Source organism: Drosophila busckii, chromosome 2R (genome assembly GCF_011750605.1).
Source record: "Drosophila busckii strain San Diego stock center, stock number 13000-0081.31 chromosome 2R, ASM1175060v1, whole genome shotgun sequence".
In the NCBI taxonomy this organism is placed as follows: Eukaryota; Metazoa; Arthropoda; class Insecta; order Diptera; family Drosophilidae; genus Drosophila; species Drosophila busckii.
In genome coordinates this window covers 20,657,040-20,679,031 of record NC_046605.1, presented here as the reverse complement: position 1 = coordinate 20,679,031, position 21,992 = coordinate 20,657,040, and the positions used below count along the sequence as shown (strand labels likewise).

General features: G+C 39.1%; 3 protein-coding genes across 4 annotated transcripts in view; 1 reads left to right on the top strand and 2 right to left on the bottom strand.

Moving 5' to 3' along the window:
* LOC108596212 (zinc finger protein jing) overlaps positions 1-21,992 on the top strand; it is a 129,695-nt gene that overhangs the window by 93,409 nt on the left and 14,294 nt on the right. The window lies entirely within an intron of this gene.
* Positions 17,218-18,128, bottom strand: LOC108596214 (CG15233). Of its 2 annotated transcripts, XM_017981739.2 has the most exons (3): positions 18,023-18,123; positions 17,778-17,966; positions 17,218-17,726 (listed from the first exon to the last, which is right to left on the bottom strand). In XM_017981739.2, the coding sequence occupies exons 1-3, from the start codon at positions 18,072-18,074 to the stop codon at positions 17,515-17,517; spliced, it is 453 nt and encodes a 150-aa protein (XP_017837228.1). In that variant the 5' UTR covers positions 18,075-18,123; the 3' UTR covers positions 17,218-17,514. The 2 variants fall into 2 exon arrangements, with proteins under 2 accessions (XP_017837228.1, XP_017837229.1); XM_017981740.2 differs by having other exon boundaries at positions 17,778-18,128.
* On the bottom strand, positions 20,866-21,850 carry LOC108596215. Its single transcript, XM_017981741.1, has 3 exons — positions 21,740-21,850; positions 21,495-21,683; positions 20,866-21,443 (listed from the first exon to the last, which is right to left on the bottom strand). The coding sequence occupies exons 1-3, from the start codon at positions 21,789-21,791 to the stop codon at positions 21,232-21,234; spliced, it is 453 nt and encodes a 150-aa protein (XP_017837230.1). The 5' UTR covers positions 21,792-21,850; the 3' UTR covers positions 20,866-21,231.

Below are 21,992 nucleotides of genomic sequence, written 5' to 3'. Positions count from 1 at the left end.
CCTATGCCAATGCAGTCCTGCCCAGACCAAATCTGGTTTATAGTCGCGCTTATAGAAAACAACAACAACAACAAGCTTACAACTCCCGCTATGCTTTCGACTCGGCTGCTAGTTCAGCTCGGTCTCGATAAGGTTTTGTTGTTTTTGTTTTTTTTTTTTTGGTTTTTGGGTTCGACGTGGCCTAGAGGGCTGGGCTAACCGCTGCGCTAATATCTACATAAATACATGCAACACGCTGCTTCCGGTGTTGAAAGTTCCCTTTCGCAAAATGTCCATGCCTTGATGTTGATATGATGATGATGATGGCGATGCCAACGGGGCACACCACAGCGCTAGCGCGTTCTCCGGGCTAAGGGGGCATTCAGTAACGAAGGGGAAAAAAAATGGTTAGCGTTGGCGGTGGCGGTGCTGCTTCTGGTGGTGGCAAGCTTGTAAAGGACGCTGGCAAAACGCAAGACATTGTTGCAGACACAGTGGGTGGAAAACGGAAAAGTTTCGAATAGATAAAATTCGAAAAATTAAATTATAGATAAACGTCGGAACTATAATACTAATACTAAGCATTTCATTTAAAAGTTACAAATATTTCTAAATCAGCATAAAATTGCTGAACTTTTTACTATTTTTCAATCTAATGGAAATGGCTATGACTAGCGCTCCTCTGCCTATTTCTTTACGTGATCCGCAATAGCTTGTATCCCTGTATACCCATCAGACAAACTTTGTTGTTTTCAAGCTGCTTTAGTTCGCTTTGTTATTATTGAATCTAAACATTTAGATAATCTAAATTCTAATCAAATTTTAAAGGCGTTTTGTGCCACTGTGCGCGCTTTGAACGCATTGCCATTGCCCTCTTGACGGAAATCGTTTTCAGTCTCTGGCTCGTGTTTAGTCGCACATTAGCGTCTGTTCACCCCACGAACGGACGAGTGCGTGCTTCGTTGTAACTCGTGATTTTGACTGCCGTTCGTCTGCAGAATTTCCCGCTCGTCTTTTTGCGTGCCCGCGGGTTTGGGGTGCGAGTTGCGAGTTGCGAGTTGCGAGGCAGCAGTAGCCTCGGGCAGCATCTGCTTAAAGCTTTGCCTGAGCCGTGGCGAGTGTGTCTGTCTCTCCAGCATTTATTGTTGTTGTTTTTATGTACGACGACTGCGGCGGCTGTTTGTTGCTTGTTTGGGCACCCCAATCAAAGTCCCCCCACCCCCCACTCAATATTTTGGCAACGTCTAGTGTTTTGAACGCATATTGACGCTGATTAATATTTACAATTATATTTTTCGCTTACTTTGTCGCCTGAAAAAAAGAACAACAAAAATTATACTACATACTCCTGTCTGTATGTGTGTGTGTGTCCCTTTCTTAATTGCTACACAATTTGTATCGTTTTTATTTTCGGCAATAGATTCACGATTTACGATTTGCGCCACGAGCTAATTGGTCTGGTCGCACATGCAATAGCCATTAAATTCAAGTCAATTGCAGCAGCGATTTCATGTTCCATATATAGCGCCCGAAATTTAATTTAAAAATCCTTATTTTGCTTTTGTTTTCTTTCTTTCCAGGTAAGCTTACAAACAGCTGGTCAGCTGCAGCTTAGAGTTGTCGCACGTGTGCAAAGAGTAAATGGTAAGAAGCGAAGAGAAGGGGAAGAGGGTCTAAGCCACTTGAATTGTTTGCTCAAATTATTTTAAATTATTGCATGCGCCTTCGGCTCATTTCCACGCGACTTTTGTTACACCCCTTGGAGGGTGGCACCCCCCGAAGGGATGAGCTCTAGGAAAAAATGGTGACAGCATTATGCCCAGCCAGTCACCACCATTGCATTCTGTTGTATTTGTTGTGGCGTGTCCTTCAGTCCAAATGTTGCATTTGCAGCACGGCATGTGGCACTGCTAACGCACTTAGAAAGGATTAGTTCACTTCCGTTTCTCGGTTTATTGATACACTCACTGGTTGCCCTGGGTGGGTTTCCGAAAGAAAGCCCTAAATATACTTTTGTCATCAAACAATGACAGGATCAGCCAACTGTTAGTTATGCTGCAACTGAAATATATTACAGTTCAAAATGAAATTATGCTGTCAAACAGTAAGGATAAAATATTGAATACAAGTAATCCTTACATAAATTACTCTAGATGCCATAAGCTGTCAATTTATCATCGATTTCTAATTTCGTTCATGGTAAATAAATACAAACACATAAGATAAATAAAGATCAAACCAACTTTAAAATTACAGTACAATCAGTCTTTACCGACAATATAATATATGCATAAAGGGCTCAATTTTAATGCGTCTTGCCCTATCAACTGAGATTCAGTTTTTAAGCAGACAGAAGAAGATCAAACTAACATGGAAGTTTGCGGAAAATCTGCTTCTAGTAGACGCGGCACAGTCAATCGCTATATAGGACTAAAATTTGATGAGTCTTGCTTGTCAGTTGCTGAGATCCAGTGTTACCAAATAAGCTTATGTCAAGCTAGATCTAGCAATAGCTTATAAAATTTGTAAATAGCTTAAAGCCCACAATCTAATATAATCTAAAATTCTTTTGGCATATTTTAGTAATAATCGAAATATTTTATGAGCATATACCTTATTACCGATTGTTACGTAAACTTTATTCATATGATCATGCTAATCGTATTATTAATAAGCCATCTCATTATGAATAAACCATCCCATCGTATTATTAATATTAATTATTAATATATTGAGTGTTGATCATGGAGGTCAACAGCTCCCACTTGCTCAGCAATTGAATTTACCACATCCTTGTCAAATAATAATTCTATGGGACTTTTCCGACTAAATCCGTTATCATTTTCATCTTATTCTATTCTAAAATCTTGTATGTGCCATCTCAATATCACATGGTCTTTCCACATTGGCGAAAGCAAACTTTGAAGTGCAAGCTTTTGAAGTATTTATTTTATGCCTCAGTTCTTGAAGGGGTATATCGTCCTGACTATATCTAAATAATTATATTTATCTTGGAACATCTTGCGGCACCACATTCTCGGAAATGTCTTTGAAATCTTCTTCTTTATCAGTATCTGGGAGCATCAATGCAATGTCAAATGTACGACTCAGATTTTGAAATTTTCGGCCATAAAAAACAATTGGCTTGATTGTCTTCAACTCCAATTCAATTAAAAGAATTTTCTATAATAAATGCTAGTATTGACCACTGTACTCAAGCGAGTACACTACCTCACACACTTTGGATCTTCACAAAATTATTAATTTCACATTTTTTTTTATAACCTAAATAAAACCAAAAGACTGCTAAAAACGATGGAATATTTATTTGAAAAAAAAAATTAATTTCTTTCATTTTGTTAAATTTCTACTTTTTTTTATTTTATTTATTTTTTTTTTTTTTTGCTTTTAACGCAGTTAGATCCTGTCTTTGTAACTTTTTTTTTTCAAATTATATAACGCTTGGTTAACACTCATAAAAATAACATCAAACGTACACCAAGTATATCTCATTCAATAGACTCTGAATAATTTATGGTTAAGCAGTCGTGGCAAAACTTGAATGTTGCAATTCATAAATTATTTACAAGTATTACAATAGCTAAGCATTGCTTGACTATTTATTTATGTCCTGAGAGCCAAAGCAGCTTGGCGTACATTTATATTCATTAACCAACAAAATACAAGCTGGCAATTGGTATGACACTTAACACGCCACTGCGCCTCACTCGACAAATTGCCATTAACATAATTTATATACCGAGAAAGAAGACAGCGAATTTCCATAACAACCTGGTTGCGATTTAACCAATAGATTTTGATTAATCCAAGACAAGCAGCGTGCGACGTGTCGTGTTCTTGGCTAAACAATTATTGTTTAGTCAGTCAAGTATCTGCTGGAGATACAGAAACAAGGGCACACACAAACATACGTGTAAAGCAAACAAACTGCGCGAAGGGATGAGGCAGCGAACATATGAAGGCAACATAATTTGGTCACGTGCCTCGAAATCGAGCCAGGGTTGCTGCTGCGCTTAGCAGCTTTACTGCAATTTCTATTTGATCTCTATTTCGTGTCTCCCAAAGTCTCGTCGCTGTTCGGGGCTTATCAGCCGCAAAGGCGGAAGTCTCAAGCGTAATGAAAATAGATTTTTGGTATATATATATATATATTTTTTCTTTTTTTTTGCAAAGCTCCCAAACCTCCAGTCCCAGTTTGGCTGCCAGGGTAACGGCTACGATAAACATCTGAAATTGAATTGAAATACAATTTCGTCTTTTTCTTTCGTTTGTGGAGCTTCAGACAATTAGAGAAATGAAGTTATAAGAAATTGCGACAGAAATAGTTAATATATTTTTTTTACTTTGCGTTGGCAAGGACACTTGAGTCTATTTACGGACATAAAAGTTAAGGTTTGAGGGCTGCAGGTGCTAGGCCGGTTTTTCCTTTCCGGTCTTTTGACACTTTGAGCTTTGGAGCACTTAACGCATAGTTCTCTGGGGTGCATTAAATAAATGTGGTGTTGCGTTAATGAGCCATTGCTGCGGACAGGTGAAATATCCTTTGGGGCATCAAATATATATTATTGTGGTCAACTCTCGATTACAAAAACAAAATGTCCCGGTACAAAAGGTCCCGGTACCTGTTTAATAACCAGAAACCCTAAGGGTAGTTTTTATACCGTTTTACATTTACTGTTTTTTCTTGCTGTACTCTTTATAGTCTAAGGCTATCGCATGCTATGCATATAATGAGCAAAAAACGATGCGCTATCAATGGTGAGCGCAAGGCAGGGAGAGCAAGGAAGAGGCAGAGAGATGGAGAGGGTACGGTCCGGCTAACATACCAGACGGTCTAACAAACACAAACACGTTAGCATTGCTGCTCGTGTGAGGTCCTGGGCATGCAGTTCACGTATATGTTTAATTTTTTATACCAACGATTCTTCGTTGAATACGTCCCTAAGACACACGTCCTTCCCTTCCCTCACAGCATGTTGGCCGCAATCTGCGTATGTCACTTGGGAACACATTGGAATAGCATTTGTCCTTTCGAGCAGGATAAAAATGTATCATTTAATTATAAAAAGTAATTGCAGTTAGCTATAATATTAAAAAAGGTCCTTAGGCAGTTTGGATTTCATATTCAGAGACTATACTACAAAAAAATATAGCAGTAGATCAAAAGTCCGCAATAGAGCAAATACAGTTCGTTGCTTTCAAAGATGGTCCTATTCTATTTTGATGCTAAATTAAATGTGAAATTGTATACATGACGGCTTTAGTTGTCAGGGGCTTTTGGTCTCGGTCCCATAGCAAAAGGTTCGGTCCAGACTGTTTGTCTGCTCTCTGGGGAGTACGACTTATATCCGATTACCACACCGCAGTTTTCACATGAGTTTTTTGAAGTTTTTACAAAATTTGGCCGTTGATTGTGCAATGAGAATTATTCAAAGAATCAAATAGTTGATGGTTGAGCTTTAAATAAATTTAATAGATTTAAAGAGATCCAACCGCATCTCACGTTCTTTACTGTCTGCCTGCTTTGGAAAAGTTTGCGCAACTTAACCAAAATGAGTTCTCATAACTTTCCCGGTACAACAACTACATAATAGTATATGTGTAAGTAAGTATATGTGTGTAGTCATAATTACACTTATACGCTTACAACCACAAGCCAGACTCGCGAGGGGGGGGGTGGAGCTGTCAAAGTTAGGGGCTGAAAATGAAGAAATTAATATTTTAATTACAACACATTTAACATGCGATTATTCGCTTCAATGAACTTCTTCGTTAAGCAAAAGAAAAGCGGGTGGCTAACATACACACGCACGCACATATAGGAGCTGTTACGTATATGTGTATGTGTCATAAGTGATTTGAGTGCTACTGTACTAGAGCACACATATCCGGCGATATGCTCGCCAGGCAGCAAAGGCACAAAGTGCAAATCGTAAGCGACACGAACTAAGCCCAACACGTACACTACACTGTAATTACAGGCGAAATGTTGATACCCAAACCTGCTGCTCAGTGCTCAGCACTGGCTGTCTCCATCAGTTTCCCTCCCCCCGCGCTCCACATGTGTATCCAGAGCTCGTTCATTAGCCTAACAGCGCCAGCTTAGCTGCTGCAGCGACAGCGACAGCGACAGCTTTTGTAATTGACAGCTGTTAAGTTAACAGCAGGCTTCTAAGCGCTGCTGCTGTAAGCTGTGCCCTATACTCTACCTAAGGATAAAAAGTTATGCGCTTTAAGAGCTTAGGCATTCAATTCTAGCTTGTGTTTTAACCAGTTCTATTTCAAAGCGCTGATTGTTGAACAAGCTTGAGTAAATGAGAGAAGCTAAGCAAGAGTAACTAAACTTCGTTTATACCGAAAAAACAGTTTTACTTATTTTTTGGCTTGTTTGCTGCCGTTTGTCGGGCCTGGCATGGGGGTGTGGGTAGCTGTGGTTGGACCGAGCCGCCAGCTGTCGTCGTCATTGTCAACAGCCGAAGCAACAAGCGAGGACTACGACAGCGAAGGCGACGGCAGCGACGACTATGTGAACTCCGTGGAGTGTTAATCAAAGCGTAGTTAATTGCTTTGCCGAAAGCCGAGAGAGCCAAAAGAAAGACAGTTGCTGTGATTGTAACATGTATTGGGGCGGTTGTGGGCATGTGGCATGCAATGGGGCAAAACGACTTGTTTGGGCTTGAGTGTGTGTCATGTGTGCCGCCTTTTGATTAACTTAACCCCTTCTGGTTAAGGGCACGCCCTGGCTGGCGCTCAATGTTGTTGCATGTCTAATTTGGCAAGTGTTAAGTAGCGCTCTACTGTGAGTGATTGTGGAGGCAGGGCTCTGTAAAAGAAAATACAATAAATACTAATTAAAATGTATTCAAATGCGAATGCAAACACGAACATGGCCCAAGCACACACACGGATGTTAAAATGTTATGCGCTAGCTACAACCCCAAGCTCTTATGCAATAGAAATAACAATAACTGCAACAATAACTACAATAATAACAATGCTTGGCGCCACTCAGCGGCAGCATATTGCATATGTATATGTGTGTGCGTGTTGCTCACTTGTTTTTGCACACTAGTAGCGCCACCTAGCGCAAAATGCTTCATAAAAACTTAATTGTCCATGTAACACTTTGTTATAGCCATATACTTACGAGCCTCTTAGCCAACTTCTTACTTGTCGGCCATTAAGCTAACGAGCCCCCCTTATATGGATTACAATACGATTTCAGTTAAGAGATGATAACTCAAGTAAATTTCGCATAGAATTTTGAATGATATAATATTTATTTTTATTTATTTATTTATTTAATTACAACTATGAACAGCCGACAATAAAAAAAAAATGATTACAAAAAATTTTTGTGAGGATTGGGGAAAAGCCAAAAACCCAATCAATACTGGAGATAATCCTTAAATTACCGCTAAGCACAAGCGAGGTAAACTAATTATCAAAAAGAATTAAACATTTTCATATATTAATCGATTCTTTATGCATCCATCTCAAAAGTCATTAAAATCAAACTTATATTCTTCAGTTAAATTCTTTTAAATTTGCAATTTCTTATAGAAACGGCGCTCAAAATCATTGACTTGAGTCAAATAGTTGTGGTCAGCAATGACCCCCATTCGAAAAACTCAAAACAATATTCGACTAATAGTGTAAACAGTAAACTTATCTTTACACAATCTCCCCCAAAGACGAACAATTCAATATAAAAAATAAACTAAATTGAATGGCGTGCAAAATTGCGTCTGATGGGCATGCCAAAGATCAACCTGGGTGCAGGGGAAGGTTGGGTCGCAATAGAACAATAGAACTAGAGACTTTGGCTCAGGGTTTTGAAGATTGAAAATATTTGTCTTTAATTTTCTAAAAAGTTAATAAAAAGAAAAGATTTTAGAGCACGTGTTGCGAGGATTCACGGTTAAATCTTATTAAACTGACAAATAGGATGAAAAACTGACAGCGTCCAAGAATTTGGTACGTGAAAAGCATTTAAAGTAATGAAAGTAGAGACAGGGTAGGGGTTGCTGCTCTCCCTCTCGCTCGCTCTCTTTCACGCTCAATATTGGTAACATTGATAGGCTGTCAGTGCGACAAGCATTCAGTGCTGGGCAGGCAATACATCAATCCGGTCAGGCGATGCTGCGCGACGCCCAATGATGCGTCAAAATGTGGCATGTGTGGCAACGAGAAACGGGCAGTGACTAGATGTAGAGAGATGGAGAGACGCGCCAGAGAATGAAACTGTAACCGAGGTAGCTTAACCTTCTGGTAACGCTCGCCTCCAGTAATTTATGTGCGGCATTTAAATGGATCAGCGTCTGTCCGCCCGGCCACGCCCCCAACACCACAAATTGTTTAGGCAAACATACGCCAGAGAGGCCAACACAACAAGCCAGGCCAAGTCTAGGCAAAACAAAGCTCTTTGAATGCGATCCGGATACGGATCCATTGCGTATTATAGCCAGTGTCATGTCCTGTTTGTTTTTGATAAATGTTTGGCTTTGCTTGTTGTTCTTGTTCTTGTACTTGCTCTTGTTGTTGTTGTTGTTTTTGTTGTCTCTACTGTTGTTGTCCTTTGCCTTGAAGACACTTTACGTGCTTGGCTTCCTTGCTGGCGATTATGAGCAAAGTTTTTGGTTATTTATCAATTTAATGACTTTGCACTTGGCCAGCGTCAGTTTGCTGTAAATTAAAGCATTTTAGATTGGATTTATATTGCAAAATTAACTTGAAATAAAAGTGAAATTAATTTTGCTTTATGTCTAAACTTTGAACGTCCAGGCGCGCACAATTAATTGCAATTTACTTATTTACTTTTAAATCTAAAGCGCCAAGAGAACTTAAACGCTTTTAAAGTAAAAAGTTATTTAATTATTTTTGTAAACTATTATATAATTATTTGTAAACCTGTCTTATAAATTAACATTATGCAGTAATTAATGTATGAAGTCAGAAAGTATTTATAGTAGAAAAAGCATATATTTATAATCTCAATAAGGATATACAACATTTGTAATGTAATAATAACTATTTTTGTATAATAATTCATATCGTATTGTAAAAAAATATTACTTGTATATACAAAAAAAAAAAACACTCCACTTTTAATAGACTCAGCTAAAATTAATTCGCAGAAAATCCGTTTGTATTTTTTGTTGTGCATTCCATTAAACATTTTAATTTTGATTATTTAAACAATACTTAGACAGTAATCAATATTTTTGCGTAAATACAAAATACAACTCAAAGGATTTATATTTTGTTATCATTGAAATTAAATATATAAGCACTCAAAATGCAATAATCAAAATATAACGATTAAGGTCCGTGCATTTAAGCAATCCAATTAAAACAAAGTTTTGTCATATAGTCTTGAGCGTAAGCGATTAAATTTCACTCTCGTTAAGCTCATAAGCAATCACTCATGAAGTAACCTGAAGCAGCTGTGCAATTTGATTTCCTCTGACAGTTGGCATATTTCCATGATCCACTTGCCTTATTGATGACAGTACTGAAAATCAATTTCTGGTGCAAATCCTCGGCTCGGCACCTGTTGTCTACTGCAATGTCAATGTGAAGCCTAACATTAAGTCCTCTTATTCTCTCGCTATCGCTCGTCCTATCCTTCAAGTCCTTCTCACTCCTCTATGGCTAAACCCCTTGAACCACCTTGACGTGTGAGTGACTGGGAATGCTTTCAATATCAGTCAACACTCAGGCCTCTACCCTCGAGTTACGCGCCACGCTACGTTGCACTTTGCTTTTAAGCGTTGTAGCAACAACAGCGGCAGCATTTATCTGCCTATTCAGACAAATGTCAGCATCATAAACCAATTTTTGAAAAATTCTTTTTTATTTGCAATTTGTTTAGTTGAATTTAAGCAGCCAGCCAGCCAGCCAGCCAGTCAGCTCAGTAAACAGAGAGGGGTGGCAGCTACAAGGAGTCTGAGTGAAGCTACACACACACATATATATAATCAGTGCGTGTGTGTGTGTGTGTGTGTGTGTGTGTGTGTGTGAAAGCACCCTTAGCAGTCTAAAGAGAGCAGCAACTGGAGTGTGGGCTTTACCGAGAGCTTATTCAAGACGCGTGCTGCCATTTTTTCTGACATGTAACTCCAACCAACAGACCTTACCCCCCAGCCGCACCCCCTACCCACTGTACAGTTGTGATAAATGGTTCAATAAACTTGTTTCGTAACTGATTTGGCTGTGCCAAAAATGTTCCAAAGTGCTGGAAAACTTTTGGCCAAAGTTTATGCCAATACAAGCACAACTTTCTTGAATTAATTTCTTTGGTATTTAACCTTATGCCTGGACTTTTGCTGATAGGCCCAAACTACCTTTTGGCAGCACCCCTTACCCCCTCACTATCACTGGGCATTCATGTTTAATTTCAAATTAGGGTTGCAGTCTCTTATCGTGCCATGTGCCTGCACTGATATCCATTAATGACATTTGGCACAATTGCAGCCCTTAAGTCCACGACTGCTGCAACCCCCTTCCAGGCAACGACAACGGCAACGGCAATGGCAACTGCAATTATATGCCATGACTTTGACTTTGGCCTACTCGTCACACACACACAAACACACGAACTCATACACAGGAAACTTTACGCAGCTTTGTTTTGGGCTCTATTGAGCGAAGGCTAACCCTTTTCAAGTGCTTCAACTCCTACGCCAAGGCTCTGTCATATTTGCAATCAATTTAATTTCAATGAGAGAAATTTGCATTGCATTTTTTGCGGGAGAGGGAGGGTTGAGATCGCAATTTCTATTCATTGCTTCAGTGCATTTGCTTTTGGATTTTTGGCATAGGCCTCTCAGCTTGCTTTTGATTTTGTGTAAATATGCAAATCGAAAATGCAAATTAGTTCGAATTTTGATTTTCCTACCGAGTGAGTGACGGTGGCTCTGGTGGTGTTCAAACAAAAACATTCGATACTCATCTTCATTGCAATTGCATTGAAGTGGAAACAGCTTAAAGGCACAAGTGCTAGTCGTATGACTCCCAAATGATATTACTCCGTCTACATATGTGTGAAGTTTGAGAAGGGTTACACACCTAGACACACACATATATGTATCTTTGAGATACAAAAAACAAGTAGGTTGAGCCTCTATACAACTTAAGCATATTACGCATAAAATTCGTCAGCACTTTAAATATTTTGTTGCCGCTTATCAAAAGAATTCCCTGACAATGCCTAGGACAAAATTTCATATGAAGAGCACACACTCGAAATGCCATTGCCGTTGCTCCCGTTCTGTGCTCCACTCTGCCTTCAGCCTCGTTGTTCATTCAGCGCTCTCATCCCTTGACAGCCACTCCAAATTCCTCACACACACACAAACACACACACGCTCGGCTTGTCTGTATGTGTATTTGATTGTGCATAGAGTACATTTCATACGCTTTTATTTGGTTTTTTTTTATTGTGTTCACCCTAAAGTGCTTAAAGCTTATATTGAAACAAAATTAAAATTTCACAAAACAAAAACGCATTCTTTAAATAGCGCAAATATTTCTAAAATTAAATAAAATGGACAAACAGTAGGTAGCATTGTATTTAAACATGAATCCCAGCTAAGTCTGTCTATAAAGTCAGAGCTCAGCTAAACTAATTATATTGTGGCAAATAGTTGTAGATTTGTATACAGTTTGTCAAGAAAGTGTTTTCGTTTGAAGAAATATTTTTAATCTGCTTACTGTAAATTCAGTTATTTTATTTATTAATTTGTTGAAATAATTCGATAAACAAAATCAAAATCATTGGAGACACAATAAACATTTCGCTACCAATAAAGTGTTTTCGTTTTTAAGAATAATGTGAAAGCATACGGCTGGCTAGACTTTTTATTATTTCGTGTGTTTAATCACACTATTTAACCTAAATTAAATTAAGTTTATTAATTTATCTATATAAATCATTGGAAGTGTACTAGATTTTCCTATAACACAATTTGTTTCATATATAGTGAAATATAATGCCTTTTACGTCCATTTGCTTTAAATATGCTCACAAGATTTTTAAGGGAATTAAGCATGAGCACTGGGAAGAGGTATTCATGACCTTACTGCAGTTGTCCAGCTCCCAGATCGCCAGAGAAGCTAGTTTTGATGTAAATTTTATTCCCAGTACAGTTTGTGTTGCAGCATTTTGTCGTTGGGGATTACTGAATCAAAAGTTTTGGCTGTATGTTGTCAAGTCGGTTTCGATTAGATAATAATATCACACCCAAGGCGATATATGTATGCAAGTCGCACACCCATTAAGGCGTTTGTCAATCTTAACTGCTTACACTATATTCGTCTATTAAAGAGCTGTTCTTCGATCTCGCGAAGTTTTCCATTACAATAATATAACGTTATATTTGTATTATCAAGAAATAACATAGTAGTACTGTCTGCATTGATTTTATTAGATTGGTTTTATTAGGGATCTCTCATTTTGAGGATACATATATAAATCGATGAGCCTTGTCTGTTTGTCTTTCTGTTTATATGAGCATCCAGATTTCAAGAACATAAGAGCGAGATCTATTTTATTTTGACAGCTTTAATTTCCACCCACGTCGCCTCGCAAATCAGAGTTTATCAGACATAAGCTCAGATGCGTTATGCGTTAAGATAAATAGATATGAAATTAGTAATTCAAAATAAAATTTTCAATACAGTCATCAGCAGGGAAACTGACGCTGGAGTGAAGACGTTCTGTGAAGCATAAACTGATAGTGTATCAAAAAGTTGTCTGTGTGAAACATTACTTGCTCATTTTTTTCAAACTTATCGTAATACCAAATCGTTGTATTAGTTCTTTGAATACAATATTATTTGAAATGCGAGTGTTTCGTCAATGAAACTAATTCATATTCATTTGCTTTAAAAGAATGGCATTTTAGAAGCTAGAAGTGCGGCAACAATGCACTCGCCTCTTGCGATTCGGGTAAAAAACCGCTCGAGAAATGAATACGAATTGAACGGAACGCGGGCAAAGGCAGTAAATTAAGTGCCCGCTGGGAATTTAGCGTTGTTCCCGCTCTACCCCTCGCTCGTTCGCTCGGTCGCTCGCTCAGCACATAGAAATGCGTGTCTGGCCATCGCATACACTTGCATATAAATATATGTATGTGTGTGTGTGTGTTGAGTTGAGTTCAAATAGAGCAGGCAACTAAAAGCCGCTCGCACGCTCTCACTCTCACTCTTTCGCTTGCTGATGGTTCTTTTGCGTTTAATGGCTTGACTGACTGACTGACTGGCTGCTGTTCCCCCTCACTCTTTCCGCGGCCCTTGGATTCGCTCCCTCCCATAATCATACATATTTTTATTTTATTTTTTTTCTGATGTTGTTGTTGGTGTAGTGTGGACCTCATGCTTACCCTTTCAATATGGGCTTTCAGGCAGCTACTTTTCCAGGCTCTTTGGGTTTCTGTTTCGTTGTTTTTTTTTTTTGTTCGAGTCTGCCTGAGAAACACTTTTGAGCTGATGTTGTTGTTGTTATTGCCATTGTATTGTTATGTTAATTTTGATTATGTGCATTGTTGTTATTGTTATTGCTGACGCTTTTGTTGTAGCTCATCTGGCACGAGCTACACTTTTCATATCTTCGGCTTACTAATTTGTGCGCGTGCCACAGCATCGCTCACGGGTGCATGCTCCCCTGCCCTCCCCGCTTACCCTTCTCCCAGCTAACCACCCTGTTTGGCAATCTTATTTAAATAGTGCGGCGAATGGAATATGTTTTAGCAGTGCTGCCGGCCCCCAATACCAGACCAGAGACTAGTCATCGCCATCGCATCAAATTGTTGCTTTGTTTTGGCAGCTCGCTCCCGGGGCGTCGCCATGTCTTCCCGTCATGTCCACGTGCCGGGCATCAATTTCAAGCTCTCCCCCACAATGCGGTCGAGATCTCAAGCCCACAATAAAGGGGTTCCCTCGGCCTAAGAGAGCGAGCTTAGAGTTTGCCATCTGGAATTAAAAGTGTTGCGCTTAAGTGTTTTGTTGTGTTATTGCCAGTTCCAAAATGTTGTTGTCGTGTTTGTTGCCGCAAGCCTTAACTAATGTGTAAGACAAAAAGGTAGACTCTGCCGACTTCGGCTACGGTCCATTGTACTGACACTTTGCGGGTATGTCTGACACTCCAAAGGAGTCAATCAGTTGGTTTATTACCCTAATAGTTTGACTCATTCTCATTCCTAGGGCAAAACCATTACTTAATGCCGATTGACAATTTGTGGTTTTGCTTTAATATTTGTCTCTATTAATATGGTCAGGTTGGGACCACAATTGGGATCACAACTCTAAATTGAGATTTGCTTGTATTTTTACCAATTATAAATCCTGTTTCGTCGTTACTTAAAGTTAACAGATCAAAATAGCACAGAATTATTTATGCATTCTAACGATGGTTCCCTGTAATACGGCTCACATTTTGTAACTTCAACAAGCTTGCCTTATCCCACTAGCTACCACCAACCAAAAGATGGTGAGATTTTTATGGGGATATCACAAGCAGTAGCCATTTCACCACGTATGCATTACCAAGCACCAGTAAAATCACCAATGTATGGTGAATTCACTGTATGTTTTGTACAGATGAAATCACCAACAAAATCACCAATTGATACCAACCGTACCGAAGGGTAGTGAAAGATCGTTGAATATCAAGAGTATGAGCTTTTCAATATGCAAATATATAAATGCCTTGGGTTTCCGCATGAACAGTTGAACAGTCCATTTGTGAAACGGAGAGGACGAAATTCAACTTTTAAAAATAAACTTGAAACCAAGATTCGTTTGCGCCTACATCGATTCATCTCATCAACCCAATCTTTGAACCGTTATTGTAATTATCATATGGCAACCTCCCAGAAGCTCATTTTGGCGCCTTGCCACAAAGTCAACGTATGCATGTCCTGGTCAAGCGCTCGCCCTCAGTATGCGGCATTAATGAATATGTAATATGACCATCAAAGGTGTTAATGGACACGACACGACACGCCACACAATTGTGGAGCGCTGTCTGCGGGTGTGGCACAGTAGCAGCGATAGCAAGGCGACAAAAGCGTTGCAGCCACAAATTGCATTAGAAATGCAAACAAGTGGGCAGCACCTCACCATCGAAAATAAAGCTGCCCATCTAATCCTTGCAGCTGGAGTAACAGTACAAAACGCCGACGAAAAGCGCGCACAACTCGCTAGGGGGAAGGGGAGAACGAGGCACGTGCATGTTAGGCTGTAGCCCTCGGCCGTATCCTTTTTATAGGTGTAGATACATGTGGACCACGTGTTAACCCTTCAGAGTTTGTTATTGTTGTAAACTGATTGACCGTCCGACGAGTCAGTGGCAAACTCGCAGCTCAACCCGCACCCCTTTCATCTCGGCGGCAAGAGTTCAATAGCGTTAGCTATGGCTTAAGCATCATTGAGTTTGCCTCGACTTTGCGTCGAGGGATTGGATTTAGGAAATACATTTCTTTGGGTTTGAGTCGGCGTTAGGGTTGTTTTCCGGTTTGATATTGACATCGTGGGAGTGTAACAGTTGTTGTAACCCCCCACACTACGCCTTCCATGTTTTTGCACTCTACAATTCGACTTCCTCTTTAGGCTACAAGCAGTCGTCCTGATGTATGGGTTAACTAACTTGTATAGACTTTACATTAGGGTATGCTTTGGTTCAACATTTGTTGGCTAACTACACCTTAAGCTCATCCATTTGTGTTTAATTCCTAGGCCTGGGACAACTGCAATTGTGTTCTAGATCCCTCATCAGCGACAAATATATAGAAAGAAAGAAAGAAAGAGATAAAGCGAATGTCGCTGACTTTTCAGCTTGCCCCCTTTTGGTGTTGAATGCCTATCACTTTAATTGGAATTGTTTTAGTCGCATTTTGTTGCCCACACATTTCGCATGTGCTACCTTTTGTAAATGTTATCAAGCTTATATCTGTGTTCTTCTTCTTTTTTGGCTTGCGGTTTGCTTAATCGCTGGGGCCTCTGTCGAGGAAATCCAAGAGTAGGTTGGGTCGAAGGGGAGAGCAGGTTACTGCAATACAAAGTCTGGCTTATTGTTTCTGTTTTGATTGCAACGCACTGATGTCTGGCGTGGCTTAAAACAAGGCGAGTGAGCTTGAAGGGTAGCAGGATAAGCAACAATTTGGCACTGAGTAGATTTTAAAATTGTTAAAGCTCCCTTTACTAACTTTAGATGAATAATATGTGGTATGTAATCTGAAATAGTGGAAACTCTCACAGAAAAGTGTTGCATGGTCCATTAACTGCACACAAGTTGAACCCACCGAAAAATCCATCAAAACAAGCCAACAATAAAAACCAATTCCAATGAAATTTTTCATGCCACTAAATTGAAAAACAAGACAACAGACGAAAAGCAAACGCAGCACACAGCCAACAAATAGCCGAAACGAACGCTGGACCAGACAAACACACAGCCACACACACAAAGATACATATATAGCAACATATAGCGATTCGGTGAGAAGCCTCTTTTTATGGTGCAACAAATCTCAAGCCGAATAAAAGTGCTGCAAAAGAATTGTTACGACGACGACCAACGCAATGTAGACAAAAACACATACAAAAAAATGAATAACACCGAACACAGCCAGAGCCGAAGTTGAACGAGCAAGACCCGAGTGCTGAGTTGGCCCTCATCGATGTTTCACGACAAGCTGCAGCAGGGGGTCAAAGCAGAAAACTTTGGTGCCATTGCTAATGCTATGACGAAAACGAAGTCAAAGACGATGACGATGCTTCACTTTGAGTTCCATACTATATACGTGTGTGTGTTTGTGCGTGTGTTTGTATGCAATACCATATTATTAAGTGTTGCCAGAAGCAATTAAGTGTAGATAAGCAAACAATAATGTTCCTAGTCACGTAGCAGCCACAGACTTGGGACATTTTTCTCGCACTCTCCCACAGTTTTCCCCCCGTTTAGTCTGTGGCATCGATTACCCTGTGTGTGTGTGTGTGTGTGTGTCGCAGCCTCCAGTGCTCTCATGTCCAGTCGCTCAAGTGCAAGTTATTGGCCAGCAAAACATCAGCAAGGCATCAAGCAGCTCTATTATTCCCGCTACTATTTGTACTTTTCCTATTGGCCAACTTTGATACATTTAATTTCATTTCATGTGCAGGCCACAGAAAATTGTTCTTCAATCGAGTGGTTTCAGTTTTATAGGAAGTGCGGGCAAATAAAAAAGGATCAAAATTAATTGTTGGGGTGTTAGACTAACAATTTAAATGATGACAAAGTTCTACAGCTTCAGTTCTAAGGATTTAGGCTTAAAATATGATAACTTTAGCATCTCACAGAAATCTATCAACTTTCGCTGAATGAAAAACACGACCGATTGAACAATACTTTCAATTGGTTGGCACCTTCCCTCTGCTTGGCGTAGTCAATGAATTGGAATTAAGCTCATATGCCGATTCGTAGATTACATCGATTTATCAAATTAATCCCAAGCCATCGCGCTGATTAAAGCGTCAAAAGAGTAGAAGAGCCATAAACACCAGACTGAACACATGAAAATGTTTAGGAGTTTGAGGATTTGCACTATCCCGAATGCATTTGCAGCGTTTTCTGCATTGTTTACAGTACGAATCGGGATTGTTGGCATACTGATAGACCAGCGGATTTAGGGCTACTTGGCAGCCAATCTTTGGAGACCACAGACAGCAAAATTTCTTTATAAACTCTAAGTGAGCAACAGTAAGTTTAAAAGATCTCGTTTGCGACACTTACTCACCTAAACTGTAAGGATACAGATTGCAGTCTTTATAGAGATCATGTGGGTCTACTGTGCTTGTACGCATCTCAGCTTCCGATATTTCGTTGGAATCTAGGTTAGAGCTAAAAGCGCAATAATAGCCCGTCACATTTGCATTGCAATCTGCGCCCCAATATCTGTCGCAATCGACGCATTGGGTGTCAAATGCTGTCCTCCTGCTAAATCAGTTTCTTGTCAAGCTTAACACACACTCAACGACTTACCGGGTAAATGACTTAAGGTGATAGCGATTAAGAATGTTCTAAGGTAATGCATTACTGAAAATTTGTATTTCTCTACTCGAAAGGCTTACTACATTTAAAATATTTGAGAATGCTTAAAAGTAACAGTTTAAGACCTGGACTACCTCGCAATCTGCGTTCATACAGCGATTTTTTTTCATATAAACAGTTAAGGTAAATCTTCTTTACCTTCAAACTTTATAATACAAAAGGCCAAATTCCATTTCTAGATTTGTTGTAGTGCATGGTTTCTGACTCTATATTGGGCGTCTGTTTAGGAATTGCAGTAGAAGCAGTCTTAAGTTGATCATTAGCGATTTCCTGGATTTTGCTAGAGGGCTACTAGAACCTTACCCCTGCGGGCATTGCAATATCCATCATAGCAAAGGAGCTTTAGAGCCCCAAGAACACATTGCACATTTGGGTATATCAAAAGCCCAAAGAATAATTAGTACTTGATTATTATTGAAGGACTTGGAACATATTAGGTATACTTGCAAGTAACTAACGTTTTGTGCTTGAGGGTCTCCACTTATTTTCCTGTCAATTCACAAAATGAATGAGCTGCAAATGACGTAGTATATTTAAGTTGATTCTGATGAAAGTACTCAGCTGATGAATATTTAACATGGAATCAACCAACACTAGGCTTATGAGTGTTTGTGGTTCTTGTCGAGTGAATACTTAATAAACAGCCATCGCAAATGGAATTGCAAGTTGCGTTAATGCCCCAAAATGCAGCAGAAATTTGGCTTGTTGTTGTGAACTTGCCACACGTCTTAATAAGACAAAGGGAGTTTCATAGAGAGAAAGAGAGAGCGAAAGAATTGACAGTATTAGCGAGTGCATTGTTATTCAAATTCTGCCATTAATACTTCACTTGCAATTGCAAATGCTGGCCAATAACAAACTCGAACAGCCGCCGACTAACTACTCGTATGGCTTTCATAGTGCTATATGTCATACACAACTACATACATATATATATTATGCATGTGTGTGTGTGTTTGTGTCTGTGTTTGTATTCAAGTATCCAAGCTCGTCGCTTTTCATTGCACTTTCCACAGCTATTCATATGTAAATACCTCGGTGCCTGTGTCTCCCGCCCCAACACTCACACCCACTCACAACTGCCTCAGTCCCCTTCTCATGGCCGTTCAAACAGTAGCTGCGTTGTGGGTGCTGCTTGGCTGACTTTGACTATGTCTGTCGACCCCTTCAATGGCATTTTTTCTATGGCTTTTCTTTGGGCTCAAGGTACACTACACTCTAGGCTGCAAATTTAATATTCTGAAAATGAAATTTCAAGTGTTTTGAATTTATTAACTTTGGCATTCAGTGCGAATGCCTGCCTAACGATGCTGTGTGTGTTTAGCAGTGAGCCTCAATGCCGTTTAGACTTTCAGCTCAAAGAAGCCAAACATTGTCCACCAACAATTGCTGTTCATGCTTAACCAGTAAAGTCCTTTTACTCTCTGCCTTTGTCAGTAACCGTTGCTGTGCATTAACGGAACGCTTTAACAATAAACTCCCCACATGTCACCCGTCTTCCCTAACGACCAACATTTCACGTTTGTATCAAAACGCAACACAAATAGCAACGCTTTTTCTTCATGAACCCGACTTACATATACACTTTGCCACCCCGAAACCCAGGATTCCAAAATTTATACATTTGCTAGAATTCGAGTCGCAAAGACTGAAGGTAATGTCAGACTTTAGATAGTTCTGAATCATATTTAAATTTGAACACTTAAAGACTTCGTAACAAAAGATCTAATGATTGGAATAGTATAAAAAGAAACGAAATTTATCAGTATCGTACCTTAGAAGATTTTACCAACATTACTTCTTGACTTGAATTGAAGCTCCAAGCGTTACCAAAAGCATACTTAAATCCATATACTCTTTATAACGGAATATAAAAACTAGAAAATATTATAGTAGTTAGATTGTTAAAGAAAACAGAGGGGCGAGAGGCCAAAAAAAAAAAGAAAAGAGAAAGAACTGAAATAAAAATCATTTGTACTGTCCGACGGTCTGCGATGAGTTCAAGAGCTGCAGTGAAACCTCGCTAGCAACAACAACAAAAAGAATAGTGACACTAGGCAACACACACACACACACACATCAATAATAGCAACAGCGAGTACAATGCAATAAAAGCAACGGCAACAACATCCCCCGAAAAAATAAGGTATTGAATTTCAGACAACTCCCTCTGTACTCTCCCCTTCAGCACACGCTCTGTTTCGCCTTCATTGAAGCATTTAATGAATTTATCAGCTGTGGCCATCGCTCGCTCATGTGTCTGAGGTTTTTCTGACTCGTCCTCTCGCTCTATCGCATGCTCATATCATAATATTTTTTTTCTTTGGTTCTTATGATGCCATTACAACTTGAGACATTTTCGTAGAACTCCAAAAACCCATTTGGGTCATTGTAAATTCAAATGCATGTAGTCTCTTCTCTTTATATATTTTGTTCTTCTTATACTTGAATGTTTTCTTCAACAAGTTGGGGCTTATTACCATTTAATGTGCCTGCCTTCACACACATACACACAAACACACATTTGTGTGAAAAAAATATATTCAAACTGCGTATGTGTCCCTAGGCCGTCATTTGAGAATTGATAGTCTCCAGAACATTTCATAAATTCAATACAATGTCTGGCACATCAAATTTTAATACAAAATCAATGAAACTAATGCTGAAAATCTTTTAAAAACTTCTTTTAGATGATTTCTGTAATATATGCATATATATTAATTAATATTTTTTTATTTTGTGAAAATTATAAAATTCGAAACAAAGAACACTCGATAAGCAAGACAAACATAGTCGATTGTTTATTTATCCATCTCTCTGTCTGTATGAGCAAGAAGATCTACGGATATGTAATTTGGTATATTGATACTCCTATATCCGAAGGAGATCGAGCTTGTTTCAGTCTTAAATTTCATCCCTATTGAGCTGAAAATCAAAGGAAAAGTGAATAACGCCCACAATATTTATAACGCAGTCTTAGCCGGAAATATTCAGTTTTCTATATAGCGTGTAGATGAATCCCCAATGAGATTTTCTACTCTGTTTGGCGTAGTCGATGAATTGGAATTAAACTCATATGCCTATCCGTAGATTACATCGAATTATCAAATTAATCCCAAGCCATCGCGCTGAGGAAGCCGTCAAAAGAGTAGAAGAGCCATAAACAGCAGACTGAAGACATGAAAATATTTAGGGGCTTGAGGATTTGAACTACTCTGAATACATTTGCAGTGTGTTCGACATTTAATACAGTACGCATCGGGATTGTTGGCGTATTGATAGACCTCCCTATTTAAAGCTACTTGGCAGCCAATTTTCGGAGACCACAGACAGCAAAATTTCTTTATAAACTCTAAATGAGCAACAGTAAGTTTAAAAGATCTCGTTTGCGACACTTACTCACCAAAACTGTAAGGATATAGATTGCAGTCTTTATAGCGATCACGTGGGTGTATTGTGCTTGTACGCATATCAGCTTCCGTTATTTCGTAGGTCTCTACATTGGAACCAAAACTGCAATAAAAGCCCGTCACATTTGCGTTGCAATATGCGCCCCAAGCTCTGTTGCAATCGACGCATTGGGTGTCAAATGCTGTCCTCCTGTCAAATCAGTTTCTTGGCAAGGTTGAAACACACTCACAGACTTACCGGGCAAATGACTTAAGGTGACAGCGATTAAGAATGTGCTAAGGTAATGCATTACTCAAATACAAATTTGAGTTTATTTTCAATATTTTTCGACTCGAGAGGCTTACTACATTTAAAATATTAAAAACTACTACCTCAAAATTTGCGTTCACAAAGTGAATTCTTTCTCATATGAATAGTTGAGGTAAATCTTCTTCACCTTCAAACTTTATAATACAAAAGACTAAATTCCATTTTTGTTTCAATAAATGTG